This window comes from Balearica regulorum, chromosome 2 (assembly GCF_011004875.1).
Source record: "Balearica regulorum gibbericeps isolate bBalReg1 chromosome 2, bBalReg1.pri, whole genome shotgun sequence".
NCBI lineage: Eukaryota > Metazoa > Chordata > Aves > Gruiformes > Gruidae > Balearica > Balearica regulorum.
The window spans coordinates 37960316-37978032 of record NC_046185.1 but is presented as its reverse complement, the minus strand read 5'-3'; the positions used below and the strand labels follow the sequence as shown (position 1 = coordinate 37978032).

Sequence of the window (17717 nt, the reverse complement as noted above, 5' to 3'; positions counted from 1 at the left end):
ATGAATTCCTACATCCAGGACTTAATTCCCTATTGCATGACCTTTAAAGGTCCCTTCCAAACCAAACTATTCTATGATTCTATGCTCCAGAAGTGTATGTTGCTTCTCCCTCCCCTTTTCTAATTTTTCATTCTTACTGAAACCAAAACTAATCTTCAAAATCGCAAAACTGAAATACTTTCTTAAGAACTACCTAGAAATCTGTATGGTATGCTTTCTAACTAGATTTACGATGTCATTTATAATAGATTGTTTTGTCATTAAAGGTGAAAATTAAGCCTCTAAAATAGACAATTTTCAGCTGCTTTGGTGGGCCATAAAGTGAATTTTTGTTCTGGTTTAATCATTTAACAAATCTGTCTGTAAATATAATGATAAATTTTATGCTGGCATCAATGGGTGAAAGAGATACAAAAAAAAATGATAAAGTTTTGCTGAAATAAAAATTAAGTCTAAATAAAAAATGTGAAATTAAATATTTAACTTCCACAGTTCTCACTTTTTTGAGAAGACAGCTCTCTGTTCAACATATTACATTGCCCTCAGTACTTTAATTAGTTTATGAACATCCTCGAGTAGGAAGGCTTCTAAATCATAGCACCTTCACAAAAGACGTTGAGGGTGTTAATTTACCCTGATGTTTCATATTTTACTCCTTTGAAAATGGATTTTTCAAATATACTTTTCAGACACTACGGGCTAGGAATGTTATAGAGTAATAGGGCTGGTATTTTAAGGAAAAATAGTCTATGAATTTTACAGATGCCTGCATGCAAATTATTTCATTTCAGCCTTAAAGTCAGAGAGAAATACGTACAGTACACCTCTGTTAAGGGACATCCTGATAACCTGAAAGTAGATCTTAAACAAGGGCTTCTTTTGTGTTATTCTGTACAAAGACAAGCACTATCGTATTTTGATTAATATGGCAATAAAGACCTCAGAAGTTTGCCTCATGGACAGCAACCTTACAGCTAGATCCTCAGTGTGCCCAGGTGGCCAAGGCAGCCAACAGCATCCTGGCTTGTATCAAAAATAGTGTGGCCAGCAGGGCTAGTAGGAAGTGAACATCTCCCTGGACTCGACACTGGTGAGGCCACACCTCGAGTGCTGTGTTCAGGTTTGGGCCCCTCACTACAAGAAAGACATTGAGGGGCTGGAGCGTGTACAAAGAAGGGCAACGAAGCTGATGAAAGGTCTAGAGAACAGGCCTTATGAGGAGAAGCTGAGGGAACTGAGGTTGTTTAGCCTGGAGAAAAGGACACTGAGGAGACACCTTATCATTCTCTGCAACTACCTGAAAGGGGGTTGTAGCCAGGTGGGGGTTGGTCTCTTCTCCCAAGTAACAAGACAAGAGGAAACAGCCTTAAGTTGCACCAGGGGAGGTTTTGGCTGGATATTAGGAAAAATTTCTTCACAAAAAGGTTATCGAGCATTGGAACAGGCTGCCCAGGGAAGTGGTTGAGTCACCATCCCTGGAGGTATTTTAAAAGACGTGTAGATGCGGTTCTTAGGGACATGGTTTAGGGAGTGCTTAGGGACATGATCTTAAGGATCTTTTCTAACCTAAATGGTTCTATGATTCCTGAGTCTGGGCCTGTAGTAATTGTAATGGTAGTGGTCTGAGACCACCATACATTGTAATGTATTGTAATGGTAGTGGTCTGAGACTCTACTTCCTGGAGCAGTTCACGAAGGGGTCATATGAGGACCACTACTTGCACAAGGGCAGCAAATGAGAGCACATGTTAAGGACACAACAATTTATTTCAGTGGCAGTTAACTGTAATGAGTTAGTTATGCCAAAGAGCATATCCAATAGCACACTGATGCATACTCTAGATCTGCAAATCTGAATTAGTGGTATGGAAAAGGCATTTGGGATGCAGAAAGCTTTGCACCTACACAGTAGTGAATACAGGTGTTTAGAATAATGGTTTAATACAGGTCCAGCTACCTCCCCCCAAACTAGATGACAGCCCTAGTCTTTCTGAAATATTAACTTGCAACAGACAACATTAGACAGAAGTTTGTTCTGATAATTGCTCCACCAAAATGCAATGATTTCCCTTAGAAACAGCAGGAGGGACTCAAACAATGAACTGGGATTAGTAATTTCTCACTTTTATAAATCTGTTGATGTGACTACACCTCTATACCTGAAATAAAAATCCTATCATTTCAAGTTTTTTAAATACTGTTTATACTGTTGTCCCCTCACCATTCTCCTCATAACTCGTCCATTATATCAAGATGCTGTTTCTATCAGCATAGAAACTTCTTAAATCCCAGGGTAAAACAAACTGGTGTAGAAGGTTCAAAATCCCTTCTTTCCTGCAACAAGTTAAATAACTTACGAAATGATCAAAACATAGCAGACACAAATCTTCACTATTTTCAACAAATCCTGTCTGTCAGTATTTTGTATTAAGAAACTATTAGATATTTACCTAGAATATCATAACATGTATCTCACCTTAAACATGGGTCTTACATGCTCCAGGTGTGTTGCACTAGTAAAAGGTGCCTGAACATGGCTCACTGCCTCCATAAGTGCTTTAGCTGTTTTAGCCATTTGTTCCATCTCCAAATTATATAGGAGTCTTCTCTGCTTTTCACTAGCAACACCTGTAAAGATATTTTTTCCCTCTCATTTGTGCATCTTTATCAGTGGTGTCTTCAGGAATACAATAATTTAAAAATTTTCATTACGTGTGATACTCAGATGCCTTTTTTTTTTTTTGTTTTATGTTTACTTTCTGAAATTACCAGACCAGCAAGATATTTCTTTTACAATATAAAATTTAACTTAAGGGAAACTTATGTATAAAATATAACCGAATATTAAACCTTTACAGAATTTTAAGATTTGCACAACAGACATTTCTTCTCCATCACCTCAACTCACAGCATAAATATCACATCCACTAAGCTAAATTCAAAGTGAACAGAAGTTTCATAGTAATCCATCAGCATAGAAAAACAACAATAAAAATAAGTGGCCACCTTTTTTCTGAGGGACAACTACCTTAATCACCTTTTCGTTTCAGTAACAGAACCTCCATTTCATCAAGAAAGTGAAACCCAGGTAGAGTGTAATAATCAGCTTCTTTAAAATTACAATAAAAACATGATGTTAATTGAATGAATACCGAAAGTCAGAGGGATTCTTTTTTCCAGATGCAAGTTGCCTGTAAGCAATCTGTTCAAAAGGCTAATCTAGGACTTAAAATTATACAAATTTGACTACATTGGGAAAAAGTTTCTCAATGCTCTCTGTAGAAAAGCTAGAATGAATAACATCTGAATCTTCAGCTGTGCAAAACACAAAAAAAGTTTTTCTAGTATTTGAGAGAGGAAAAGATAATTAATTTTAAAAGTGCATAAATTAGGGCCTTACAAACCAAATAACACAAAATTTTTGAAGATGAGAGGCTGGTTATTGCAGGAAAACACAACAGCTACCTTAGAAATAGAAGGCACAATTACTGTGTTTGTTCCACACTATGCTTATCAGCAACACTGTTCCTTCATAAAGCCCTCAAATGCATTTCCCTGTGTTGCTGTTCAACAGCAAAACTTGCCTTCTCCATGGTCAATGCACTGACTACCAGGAATTCAGATGCAAAGGGAAGTGAAAATAAGCAGTTGCATTTAACACAGATTTGAAGGTAGCATCATGCATTTATGTTAAAAGGAAAAGGATATGAAATTAGAAGTTAGGACTCATTTTGAGTTAAGTAAGTGGTGCTTGCTTCATTCATCTCTCGTTTTAAAAAGGAGATAGCTTCATGAGACTGAAGAGCCAACACTTTGAAGAAAGCTAACGTTGCAACTACTTACTTTGTTTACTGGATTTTGTGGGTATTGTTAATTCTTTTGTTTCTTTCATTGAAATCTTCTTTCCAGCTATTTCATTATAGATAGCAGACAAGTATTCTTCAGGGAGATCTTTACTATCATTGATACCTCTATTCATTTTAATATACTGTTCTTTTGTCATTTTATTCTTAACCTGAAACCCAGAATGAAGCTATTAATATCAACAAATGAGGCAAGTTCATAGCAGTTACAATGGTGCCTATAAAGCAGCCAAGATGAAGTGGACATCAAAAAAGGTTTGTCAAGACCATCAAGGATAAACCTGCTGATTCAGAAGACATTTTAAAGTATGCAACATATGCAAGACTACACTGTCAAATCTACAAACTAATGCAAGGCCATGTCGATATTATAACACTCAAAAACGTTCAGTAGGATCTGTAGATCAATTACACATACATTACCAAAAAAAGAAAGTGGTTTATCTTGTCATACAAACCAAGCTGTCTATTTTAAACATAATCCCATAATCTCATACAAGTTCAATACTCTTTCGTGATTTTGCTTAAATAAATGATGGCTAATCACTGCAACTTTGAATACTATGCACTGCAGAAGTGAGTTGTATTTATCAAAAGAATACTGTATCATTTTTCAAACAGATTGAAATCAGGAGCAGATCTGTGTTAAAATCAATGGGTAAGCAAAGACACAAGTTCTGGCTTTGACTGTAGGTTAGATCACTACTGTGAGTGCCATAATATGAAAGCAGATTCACACAACTCCTATTCAACACAGAGTAGGGAACAGAGTACAGAAAGGTCTAACCAAAACAACCAAAAAAATCTCAATGTCCATGAAGCACAGCACTGTTACTTAAAAGATGCACAAGTTTAAGCTACTATATTTCTTATGCACATATTGGCATTAAATTGAACATCAGGCTTTTACAACTACACTGTCACAAAGCCTGGAAGTTAGATGTCTATGGATTACACAAATATTTTTCTAGCAACATACCTGTGGGCTGTGAAGATCTGTCGTCAACATGATAATTGAGTAAGCTAAAACATATGCAGTATCTGCACTAGCAAAAAGTGTTTGCCTGAAGGGGAAAAGTAGAAAAAGAACAGCAAATTTAACATATTAGGATTTTTTTGCTTATATAATTCAGCTTTCCAACGTTCTGAAGACAAAGCATGGCTTACCCTTGGTTACATTCTAAATATCTAGCAGCAAATTTCTCCATTAGGCGATCAATTTTTTGAGCCTCTCCTGGAAGACGAAAGCCCTCTAGAAACATGCGCAGAGCTGAAACAAAATCCTTTCCTGAAAAGTCGTGCTGGTCTACATACGCATACATGACTTCTTTGTTAAATTTATCGTTGTCTCCCAGGAACTCCCCAACCTGAGTCTAAGATAAGAACAGAAAAGACAAACTAGTGCATCGACACTGGAAAAAAAATCAGCAAATAAGAACAACAGAGTAATACTGCCCATCTCACAAAAAGAGAGGCCTGTATACTTAAGACATACTCCTTCTCCTCCACTCTCTAAAGCAAAGTATTTTGGTCACATATTCCATCATAATGCTCTTACATGCTCATATCTGCCTACTTTCCTCTTTCTCTGGTTTTACTCATGTACCATTCTTTTCTATTAGATGAATTCCACATGTGCACAAGACAAAGTTGTAATATTACAAATGATTGACTGTTCTCTGGTGTAATGATTTTTGTAGTTAGGAAACTTACTACAGGAATGAAAAGCTTACTACACTCAACTTTATTCCCATTAAAGTACAGATCTCAAATATATGCAAGCAATGCTCAAATATAAATAGGTGGTACTCAAATACATCCAAGCTGATCACTGTCAATGCAACACAGTACAGTGAAAAATACTGTGTGTTCAGATAAAGATGCCTGCATATGTAAACCAAGGTTAAAAATTTGTTTTGGTGACTGATTCTAATACTGAAATTTGTGACTTCAGTCACAGCTGCAAGCATGGGCATATGCAAGCCTTTCCTCAGGAAATGGGTGGCTATTAAGCACAATGGTGCAGACTGTCTTATCAGAAAGCTAAGTTCTTCATGACAATACCAACATGAGATACTCCTATCCTCCTCAGCCAGTTATTGCAGGACCCTTCCAAGTCCAGCAACAGCTGCCAGCTGTAAATAAAACCAAAGTACTAATCTACATTAAATAACTTTCCTTTGGGAGGCAGCAAAAAATGCTTTTCATGTGGTTGCACCACGTTATTTTTTAGCTGTCTCTGAAGGACAGTTACTTAAGGCAGTCCCTTATTGGACTAAAGTTGAGTAAGTTGCTTCTAGCTATACTAGCAACTAAGTACAAGTTTTGAGTCAGCTCAAGTAGGCCAGTCTTTCCTTTACACTTTGCTGAACTGCAGGATACATATAGTACAGGGTATAGCTCTAATGCATACTCCAATTCAAATTCCTTGACCTTACAAATTTTAGAAGAGAGAGAAGCTTCCTTTTCTTCACTGTACAGTAATGTTAAACAATTTAAAACACTATCATATGATTTCCAATTAGTATAAAAACATGAGCACAAGCAAAAACAACCATCAGGAAAAAAGTTTTCTTACTGAATCTAATCTTTCCTCTTGATGCAAGAACTGAGCAATATCTTCAGGGGTAGTGCCAAGCATTCCTTGTTCTTGTAGGTACTGAATCCCCCTCTTTGGTTTCTTATTGAATCTGTACAATCAAGATCAGGATGGAATGAGAGTTAACCCTTTTAACCATGCACAAAGCCTTACTACCCTAAGTAAAAAGATTCAATAATTTTGGATGAGGTATTGAAAAAAAAATAATCTATGTATTAAATATTTTTCCTCTATCAAGCTGTGCATTAGATAGGAATGAGCTATTCCCTTCTATGATTATTCCCTTCATCACTGGACGATTTTATGGTTGGGTTTTTTTCCCCTGTAAACAGCCTCCTCTTCCTCTTTGCTACATAACTGCCAGCATGGCGCCTGAGTAGCTCCCAGAGTGTTTTAGAGAGCTAAACACTATCATTTACTCTGGCATTCATGAAGAAAAAAAAATATTCCACAGAAAACAGCAAAGTCTTGGCTTGGAAAGGAACAATTATGCTCTGTCACCTTCTGTTTTAATCTGTATGAAACAATCAAGAAATCCATGAGTTGCCTGTAAGAATGGAAATGTACAAGACAAGGAACTAGGTAACTGCAAGAAACTGAAACCCTAAAGAACTAAGGCATGTTTGTTCAGGGTCTGAGAACTATACTACAGAAAACTTTTATTTTTGCGTAAAGTGACCTCACTGAGAAGGTAAGGTAACAAGGCTGAAATCACACAGAAGATTCATGTCGGACTGCACTGAGAAACTATACTATCCTTCAGTTCTAATTATGACAAGTTAATCAGAAGGAAGCATCAGCTTAAGCATACAGACACTTTCATCAGTAATGTGTACACTAAAACGAGTTGTATTCAACTGATCACATGAGTTCAATGCTCTTTTTATCCAAATATAAAAATCTTATTTTTAGACAAGCAGGTCTGCAGAAAAAAGAACAAACATTCAGAGTACTCATCTTCTAGCTGTGAGGAATTAGGTTAACACAAAACACTGTTGACAGGCTCCAAAGGGGACACCATTCAGCACTTTTTCCACCAGAGGAAGTGCTGTTACATCCAGAGTTTTTTTGCTAACACGAGTATCTATGAGGAGAAGGAAGAAAAACCCAGGAATCTTCATAGCTCCAAAAGAATCCACCCTCCCATGGGTGATAAAAGGGCACTCACAAGTCAATTCCTTGTTCTATTATTTCCTTTTGTTGCTTTAGGACCTCAAACTGCTCTGGGTTGTCAGTGCCAGACATCTGTGTGCTGTAACTGCCAATGCCTGATGAAGCAGTAGAATCCAAGGAATTTAAGCTTCCATATCTGTTAATTGTCTCAGGGTGTTTGGTTTCATTGCTGTCCTGTTCTGTGGGTTTTTCTTGGCCTATAAATTGGAAAGGGTTACATATGCACAAAATACATACAGTGAAAAGAAATTAAAATCACAGGTTATTCTTCAAATCCTAAGGTTATAAAAAATGATCTATTTGCTTTTATAGAAATATTCTGCTTTTGTTTTGGTTGGGAAAAAACTGTCACAAAAATTACTGCAACATACCAAGGAGGATTCTTTCCGTCCACTGCATACCTGAAATTTAAGGCTTAAATTACAACTATAATTTGTAAGCACTTGGAAAAAATACATGACACCTTAGAAACCCAGATACAGATCTTCCTTTTTATTTTCAAGTCTGCTGTTACTTTTGACCCGAAGCGAATCACACTATTTTAAGTTTTTGAAACAGAGTGTCTAAAAGTGTTTATGATCAGACATGCCAAGGAGCTGGTGCTCTCAGTTCACAGACAGCTGTGCTAATGACCTCTAAAAAGGTTACTACTTCACTTACCAACTTTAAGCGTTTAATCTGAAAATTGTGGCAAAACCTTAGTACTTTTTTATCTCAGGTCAGATGGAAACAAAATTAAAACAAGTAATGATTGTGTTACTTCAGTGCTTACACCATTGAAAGTTCTATAGCTATATGTTAATAAATAAATAAAAATGCTCTCCATCCAGCTTGCTTCAGTAGGAATTTAATCAATATGAAGCCAGATTAAATTAGAGGGGTTTCAAAGTAAGTTTTGCAATCCTTTTAAAATTAGAAATACAGAAAATTACAGGATTTAGTCATTTTCAGTGTAGTAGCTTTCTAGGAATTCATACAATTACAAAAAGACAACTTAGACAACTTGTTCAAATGACACCAATGCAAATTTACCAATATTTCTACCAATGAAAAAAAAAAGTTTATTCTCTTTTTTTAATGCAAGAAGTTTTACCAATCTGTACAGTAACAGTACCAAAATACTGGAAAACTGCAGTAAACTCCTGCAGTAGTATCAAGATACTGGAAAACTGCACTAAACTCCTGCAGCACTCTTTACTGAAGCCAGAAACACATCTCATGTCTTACCAAGTGTTGTCTGAGAATTGGGATTTACATATTGATCCTTACTCCACTCCACCATGCACTTCAAGATCGATACTAAACATTCCAACCCTTTTTTTCTCAAACTTAATTCCTAGAAAAGATTTCAAAAGGAAGACATTAGTGGAATGGAGAGTTTAGTCTTAACCTATCATGCCAAGAAACATGAAGCTTCATAAAGTTTGGTGGAATTTTTACCTGAACGTTGGACATGCCAAGTTCTTGGCTACCCCTTCCTTGAGCAATCTTTGATAGGTCATTAACCAGCCTTTCAAATATATTTGCTGCATTTAAATCACAATCATAGTTCACGTAGATGTCCACTACACTCTGGGCATCTATAAACAGAGTGACATTGTCAAATGTCAAAACCTAGATCATTCAATGAAAGACAAGTACAGTTTTGTTCTTTGACATAAAAATGTAAAAATTAGAACCAAATGGTGCTTAATACCTGCGCATATCCTTGTCAGCGTTTGTATAACCATCCATTTATGATCAAATGAGCTAGTAGAAGTTTCCAAGATATACAGGAAAATTTCTTTGAAGAAAACCTAACAAATATTCCAGGAAGAGGGGAAAAAAAAATTAACATCTATTACAAACATAGTCACTAACTTTGATGGCCAATATTCTGACATAATTCTGAAAACAGCACTTCAGAGATACAGGAAACAAGAAAAAAAAAAAGGGAGGAAAGGAGGAAATACAACTTATGCTTGATATATTCAAATTAGGAATCTGAATTATTACTTATGAACTTTTGGAGTTTTGTCCAGCTGAAAAATTTGGTTTGTATTCTGATCACTCAAAAACAGAAGAGCCAGGAATGATGTGAAGTCCTGAAGGACAATTTGGCCTAAGAAGAAGTCTAAGCTGCTGTAGAGTTCATTTGGCATTTTGAAAGGAGAGCTATTACCTCACCACAAAAGATTTTCTCTATGATATGATAATATTACAGCACAAACATAACAGCCACTTATGCCAATCTAAAGTATAAGAACTTCATTAGAAGGGAAACATCTTGACACAAAAGAATCACTCTACAGCATTAGATTATCGAAGAAGGGTACTCGTCAGGCACAGCATAAAAAATGCAGCAGATCCATTAATCGGAAAGTTATTCTTCCCTAAAAGACAGATTAGTTTTCTCTGAAATCACTTTAGTACAGATGCTTTTGTTTGAAACACAGACTTTTATCCCCTCTCAATTAGTTCCTCACCAGATCCATTAGTATTATAGGCTGACTATTTTAGCTGAGCATGCTTAGCAGCTAGGGCAGGCTTTTTCTCACTTCTCTAAGCAGTAGCAACTGCTGTAACAGCATATGAACTCAAAATGTGAACTGCTACATGGCATTACATCACCATCCTACACAGCATTACATCACTGTTCTGCACTTCTGAGAGCTCACCTCTTCATGGAGCCAGCTGTGGCTACCAAATCCACCAACATATGTTTCTTCTAGAACGCTGCTGATAGTCTCAAGCCATCAAGCTTCTCTTCTCCATTAACAGCACACAAATATCCAAATATATAACTACTCTTGTTTTTAATATTAGATATTCTCTTTTACCACAGAATTTTTACACAGATTTTATGCTATTAGCCAGGTAGAGATAAGCATAAGGCAAAATTAGCTTTAAGTCACATGTTTGGGGAAAAAACAGCAACGCTGATTTTAAGGAACTTTGATGGTAAGCTATTTCCTCAAGCAAAATGTGCTAACAGTATTTCCATTTTATTGGCCTCTTTAGAGACAGAGGCACACAGCACAATTCCAGTTACTAGTCTTAATAAGGAAAGCATCACTATGAAACCTAAGGAGTTCAACATATAACAGATCAAAGACTTTCAAGTGCTTAAATATACTCAAGAGTACTAGACTGATTTTAGCCCCAACTTTATGTAATCCAAACAGAGGAAGACATAAAATTTTAATAAAGGTCACACTATGAGCAATCCGTAGTTACATATTTGCTGTTTTCTGATTTTTTTATTGAAATACAGTAACATTATATACCCTCTGGAATCAAGAAATCTTTTTTTAAGTTCTCTACCAGAAAAAAAAAAAAAGTCACTGATGGAGCAGAGAAAAAAGTTTCAAGTATAAAAGTTAAACCCAAATCTAAGCTAGAAGAGAAATTAGCTGGAAGGTCTGTATACTATCAAAACACTTTAGATCTCTTGGCCTCTGAGACAGAGCTGACTTACTACTTCTGGTGTCAACTTTGGACATGAACAGCTTCTCAAAACTGTACTGATTATTTACACTTAGGTATTTTACAATGCTGTCTATCACTATGTTACTTATTGCAGCTCATGTCACAGAGTTGACACTTTATTCCTAGGATATCAGAAAAATCAACCAGAAGAGAGCTAATTATTTAGTTCGGTCAACAGAAAATAAGAGGTTTAAGACAGCTCATCCGCAGTTATGAAAGGGTGCTAATGGTAAGTATAGCTACATGAAACCCCAAACCCCCTGATATCTAGGACTAGATTTGCTGCAAATATATTCATTGACCCATTTAGAAATACAGTTACAATACAACTAAGGTATGACTCAAACTATTTTCACTGTCAGAGGGCAGTGTTAGCTGAATATTTAAGTCAGAGGACCAAGGGAGGGTCACTTTCAACAGAATTTGAAACTATTTTTTTAAAATATGCCAAAAATTTCTTACACAGATGAAGAATGCAGCCTCAATCCCAAAATATATAGATTTTGCATATCATAAATCTGAGCATATGGCTTTCCTTACAGCTCCAAGACACAAACTGAATGTGAAGTTATCTACTTGTCTACCCACATCTTCTGAATAACCTTTAGGATCAGTAGCTGAAAGAAGAGGAATTCTTAGCTTACAACCAGGAAAAAGAGTAAGTTTACTAGAAATTGCTGTCCCTTGTGCTTTGTAATAGATGGATACTTTTGCAGCATCAAGCTTTTAGCTTTCATACTTGTGAGGAGAAAATGCAGTCCTGCTATGTGATGATGGTCCTAATTTAGCATATTCTAGAAGCTGCTACAATAGTGTAGGGTATCCTATATACAATTTTCCTCAGATATGTGTTCATTTTCTGTTTGGAATTAGGGGAAAGGATGGCAGCAAAGGAAGCTTATCAAATTTCTGTCAGAGAAGCTGGATTGCAATGCATTTACCACTTACACGTTGACTTATAAGCTCTGTGAACACATAGTGAGTCCAACACTTTCTGGGAAGCAGGCTGTGCGACTGAAGAGCAGCTCGGCCCAGTCTGTCTGATGTGCTGAACACTGCACATGCACTATCGTCTTGTTGAGCACACACAGCTTGTCTTGAAAGTCTTCAAAATGCAACCATATTTTCAAGGCACATTCAATCAATCACCAAACCTGCATTTTTATCCAAGCTGTGCTCAAGGAAATATTGGAGATGCTATTGTTTCTTCCCCAAAAGGGCATCAAAATTACCTGGTAAGCAATCAGAACGTAATACCCTTCTGACATGGTACTGGCAAAATGAGGTTCTTCCTCCAAAGCTGCCACAACATATCAACTTATACAGTGACATCCATAGATGAAGAAATCCCTGTATTCAAGGTCCTCGTAGCAGCAACATTATCAACATTTGGCAACATCTTTTCACACACTGAACCTCCACACTTACAGGGCAATTTGTAGGCTTCAATATTCACATTGACTCCCAAAACATAAAATTACCAAAATGAACAGTAGGAACACAATGCGCACGCTACTACTTTATTCACCGTGGAATTAAGATCTTTAACACACAGGACACACAAGAGGGTATCCATGTGGTTCAAATGGACAGAATCATTCCAAGAAGCTGCTCATACCCTATGAAACAAGGATTAGAAGTCAAGAACAAAGCCTCTACCTACGTCTTGCATTCCCCTCTGACTTAGAATATTATCTGTTCAGTGAGAAAATTCACAATGTTTGTCAGGACTCGGATAATTCTTATTGCTAAGAATATGGACTTATCTCTACTTATGGGCCAAAGAGTTAAATCGTGTGTACACCTTTTGAGATCTGAGGAAATGACGTTATCGTTTTCAGGACATATATTGATGTAGGCCCTGATACACACAGAGAAGTGGCTACAATAATCAAATAGCTGGGATTTCCCTAGAGAAGGCAATCTCTCCAAGTGACCTCAATGACAATGCACAATGCATTTCAAGTCATTAACTTTTATTCTAAAATTCCTTTGCAAAACCATATATTACATAGTTTTTTCATAAGTGTTCTCATTTTCTTAATTTGTACTATGTAATGCAGAGCTAAAACTTCCTAATCACATTATTGAGCATTGGTTAACCGGGCTTATCCACAAACCTACTCATTTCTGAGTTTCAGCATCATTCTGCGATAATACCATGCCACCACCACCAAAGAACTCTGCTTTTAAATAAACGAATTCATATAGTAATAGCAGTATCGGCATAATAAATTATGACTATAAAAATTCACCTCAATCACAGAGTAAATCAAAGCACATTATGCACTGCAAAATTTCTTAGTTTATGTTAATGTCTATTATCAAGTGATGCAATGGCCTACTTCTTTATTAGGTACTCTATTTCATGTTCTAGTTAAAGTATGATGGAAATTTTTTTAAACAGCACTACAAAAGTTTTCCCATCACTTTCCACTTCATCAAACAACACTACCACAAGTGTCACATTACTTCTGATGTTACAGAGCAAATCTTACTTAATCTATAAGTATTACAAAGGAAATGCTGCTATTTTATTTGAAGGGGGTTTCAAGGACTTGTTGCAAGCAAGTCCATTGCCACTGGGTGAAAAAGAACTTCTATGCATGGAAAGATCTGGCAAGTCTTATGCAAAAGCTGAGATTCAGCAAGGAAAACAAATTTATCTAAGCAAGACCAAGCTACACACAAATATAAAAAAAAGTTCACTTAACAACTCCCTCCTCCCCGCCCCCAAATTAGAAATTCTCGTACCTCGATCTGCATCTTTAGATGTGTCTTAAAGTTTGAGAGGAGGGTAAGAAATATGGAAAGTGAAAGTTCAAAAACTTCTGGAACTGATGAGACTCCATTTTTTGACAGTGCAACACAAAGGTATTGCTTAATAGCATTAATAAACATCTCATTTGTCCTGAAGACAGGTCCTGCATTTTGCAGAATGGACAGAAGCAACTGCAATGAAAGAATCTTTGATCGCAGTTCATGAGATCTAGAATAAAAAAATGCAGCATATCAGCTCAGTGTAAGTCATAAGCACATTAACACATTCTCTTGAAAAGTCAATACACACCACAATGATTTTGTATGTGGAATGTTCATGAAATAAACTCAACTGACATGGCAATAGCAAAGTCGGGCAACTGCAGTGTTGTCAAGTTCTCCACAGTAACATCACGCTTCTTGCAGACTGAAGTAAGCTAGAATTCAAGTCAGAACAGTGCTACTATGCTTTTAAAAACTACTATGCTTTTAAAAAAACACAACAAAAAAACCCCCAAACCACACAAAAAAAAAACCCCAGAAAAAAAACCCCCCAAACCCAAACCACACACACAAAAAAGTGTAAAGGGTATCTGCATCTATGAAAATATAATGTAATTTATATAGTGTTCTGGTGAAAGCATTCTCTCCTCAGACTCCTGATGCTCCTTCCAACTTCTGATCATCTCAGAAAACTCTAACTCTTCTGAAGAGCACGTAGACACACAACTGGCTTTCCCAACAAGACAGTCCACAGCTTTCAGTGAGCAACCACACACTGACAGAGGACAGTTATGAAATATAAGGAACAATGACAGGAAATTTTTCATACAGTACAGCCCGGACAGGGTAAGAAGCGCTTCAGGTCAACAAGTGACACACATAGTAGCTGGATATTTGCTGTATACTGCAAAAATATGAGCTTAATGAAGGGGAAAAAAAAAAAAAGTAATTCCAGTCTAGCTGGAAACGAAAATGCAAATTAATAACAAGTATGTTGCAAATAAACTCAATGACTTCTGCATGCTGGCAAACAAAGCGGGATGGGGGAGAAATCAATCTGCAAACATTTCAAACTCATGGAGTAAAATCTCAAGCTTAGACTTTCTGTTTGAAGACACTTTTGAGAAGCAAAACATAGCCAGTCAAACTGAGATACTTGTTCCTCCCATTCCTCCTAATCAGCTGCAGGTCAATGTAAATGCTCCCAAACAGCTCTCTGTAGGAGTTCTTCAAGAAAATGCCTCGCTCTGGACATGGCACAGCTGCATGGGAACCTAACACAACAATCTCCTTTGATGCAAAAGGCTTAATTTTTGCATCACGCTGTATGAAGAGTGCAGAAAGCACATGACCAGACCATAGTTTGCTATGAAAAATAAGAATTTAAACATGAAGATAATTTCAATCATAAATAAAATATTAAATATTGCCTGCTTCCAGCAAGCGTCAGCTCATAATTGAAGTCCTAACTTGCTGGCCTTACCAATTCTGTATGACGTGTAAAGCCTACTTAATTTAAAACAAGTTTAAGGACTGAAATCTAATAAGTGAACCTTCAAGACCTTTCTCCCCATCTTATTTTATTCCAGGGAAAAAGGAGATAAAGACATTAAGCAGGTTCCCAGGAAGCATAACCTTGATCTCAACTCCCAGCCCTGTCTAGTTACCTAAAATTTAGAGATGTTTTCATTAAAGACTTCACAGCTAATTTTACTGGAAAGATGATTTTTAAAGAGGCAAATGCTGTAGATAAAATGTTGTAGATATCCTACGCCTCCTCTTCCAATTACAGCATGTTTGTAATAGTTCAAAAAGCCATCAATGCCTCAGAACCACTGATAAATTCTAGGCATGTCTCCAAACACAGGATGTCTTCAAATGCCTTTGCAGCTAATTCTTGTTGCCCTAAATGCCGTTTCCTTCAATTTGTTCTATATGAAGAGCTTAATCAGTTCTAATATGAACATCAAGGACTCCATGGATTCAGATGAGATGCTCCAAGTGCCTCAATAGCTCTTGCTGCTCTTCCAGAGGGAGTTAATCCATTAAAGCCTTTAATAAATGGACAGCCTTAATTTCAGAGAACTGACTAAAACCATAGGATTTACGTGGTATTTCCTAGAAGACAAATTCTCAAAAATAGGAGGAAAAACTTCATGTCTCAGTTGTCATTCTTGAATGTCCTGACTTTCCATAGTGCATCACAATTTGAAAATGGTTCTAAACTAACCCTTCAAAACCCTTTCTACCGCATCTTTTTTTTTTTTTCAGTTTATTAAACACATGGCACATACCAGTGTTTAAATGAAACTGTCTTAAATTTACCTGCTTTAAAAGTTAGACCTTGGAACATTAAAGCTGATTTTATCTTGAAGAATACTGGCCTTTGACTGTCATCAGAAGTCATATTACAATTTTAGTATCTTAGGAACAAAAAACCATTCCTCTTGAAAATTATAACCAATTGTTCCTAATGTGCCAAAAAGGATGCATATAAATTCTATCCAAAATCAGAAAAGCAAACTTCTTTGACAACACTCACAACTAACTAATACTGGCCCCCATCTGTAGATTTTGGTTTTTTGGTTTACAATGAACAATTCTCTAAGTCAAATTGAAAACATGGTATCTTCAGTCAGAGGACAAGATTTCCAAAGAAGCCAAATGAAGACTCTGTTTTCAAAACATTTGTGTTTTGATTAAGGACGCTGTCAAAAGTGTCCAACCTGAGCAGAAGAATGAAACACTATATCAAGAATTTATCATAACCAGTATCAGCTTAATGTGAGGAGCTTATATTAAGATGAAGTAGAGCTGGGTATACATACTGGCTACCCAATATGCAAGAGATTGTGGGGCATAAACAGCAATGGTTACAAACCTAGGTATCACTTAAAAGCAGAGCAACATTAGCTGAGACCCAAAATACCTAAGACTTCCTTTACAAACCCTTTCGAAAAGCGTTATAAAGAGCAACTAGGAAGAACATGACGTACTTACAGGAACCATAGGTGTTGTTAAGAAGCTTCTCAACAGGTAGATGGGTAGCAGCAGTTGCTTTCATTTAACATACAAATGATGCATTAAAACATAAAAGTACCTTTCAACGCTTCTAGGTTCTTTCTACCACACTATTATTTTCTCAGTAACTGAGGACTCTCAAAAATATTTCAATAATTTGTCTTTATTTTCAAATAGAAGATGATATATTATGAGAACTCTTAATTCTACTTACTTGGGATCTGGTGGTCCATCTGACAGGGGCTTCATGGAGAGTTTACACAGTGACCTGAATACAAGGAAGGCATCCTTTTGTAAAATGTGGGAAAACTTAGCACCAGGGGTAGGTCCTGAAGAATTTCCAGATTCCTAAAGAAGTTAACATATTTCAGTATTCCATTTTGCATTAGCAGGGTGTGTAGGGAAATCCCCACCTCCTAGCAACAAGAAGTTAACATATTATACAAATATAACCAGTTCACTATAGCTTTATGGTCTCAAGACTAAACTAAAACAAACCAAATTATTCTGCAGTCAAGTTAAAATGAACAAACTCACTAATAAATTTGCCATCTCAGTAAAAAAGTCAGAATTAATTAAAGACTGTCAAAAAATTAGGTAGGTCAAGTTTAAATAAGGTAACTTGCTGTGAATTGCCTTCAGACTTTTTCAGTAGATAACTAGTTTAAAAAAAAAACCCAAATACCTCGACATTTTAATACAATGTGAGTAGTTACATACCTGTGGCAAGACACATTTGGTAAAATTTCTATGGTACAACAATCACCCCTATTACTAAGTTCTTGCAATTGAGTATTGCTGTTCCTTATATAAGCAATGTTTAATGTTAA

The 17717-nt window shown here is 36.4% G+C and overlaps 1 protein-coding gene across 3 annotated transcripts in view; it reads right to left on the bottom strand.

The window, feature by feature from the left end:
- The window catches only part of ARFGEF1 (ARF guanine nucleotide exchange factor 1), a 270777-nt gene that overhangs the window by 202255 nt on the left and 50805 nt on the right, over nt 1–17717 (bottom strand). For all 3 annotated transcript variants that reach the window (XR_012833795.1, XR_012833794.1, XM_075743950.1), the window contains exons 9-19: nt 17102–17235; nt 13858–14092; nt 9332–9431; nt 9076–9215; nt 8863–8971; nt 7631–7832; nt 6442–6553; nt 5031–5236; nt 4843–4927; nt 3844–4015; nt 2477–2628 (exon numbers count right to left, since the gene is read on the bottom strand). Coding sequence is in view for 1 of the 3 variants with exons in the window: in XM_075743950.1 (XP_075600065.1) it covers nt 2477–2628; nt 3844–4015; nt 4843–4927; nt 5031–5236; nt 6442–6553; nt 7631–7832; nt 8863–8971; nt 9076–9215; nt 9332–9431; nt 13858–14092; nt 17102–17235 (1647 nt within the window). In the remaining 2 variants the exon portion in view is untranslated. The remainder of the gene's footprint in view (nt 1–2476; nt 2629–3843; nt 4016–4842; nt 4928–5030; nt 5237–6441; nt 6554–7630; nt 7833–8862; nt 8972–9075; nt 9216–9331; nt 9432–13857; nt 14093–17101; nt 17236–17717) is intronic.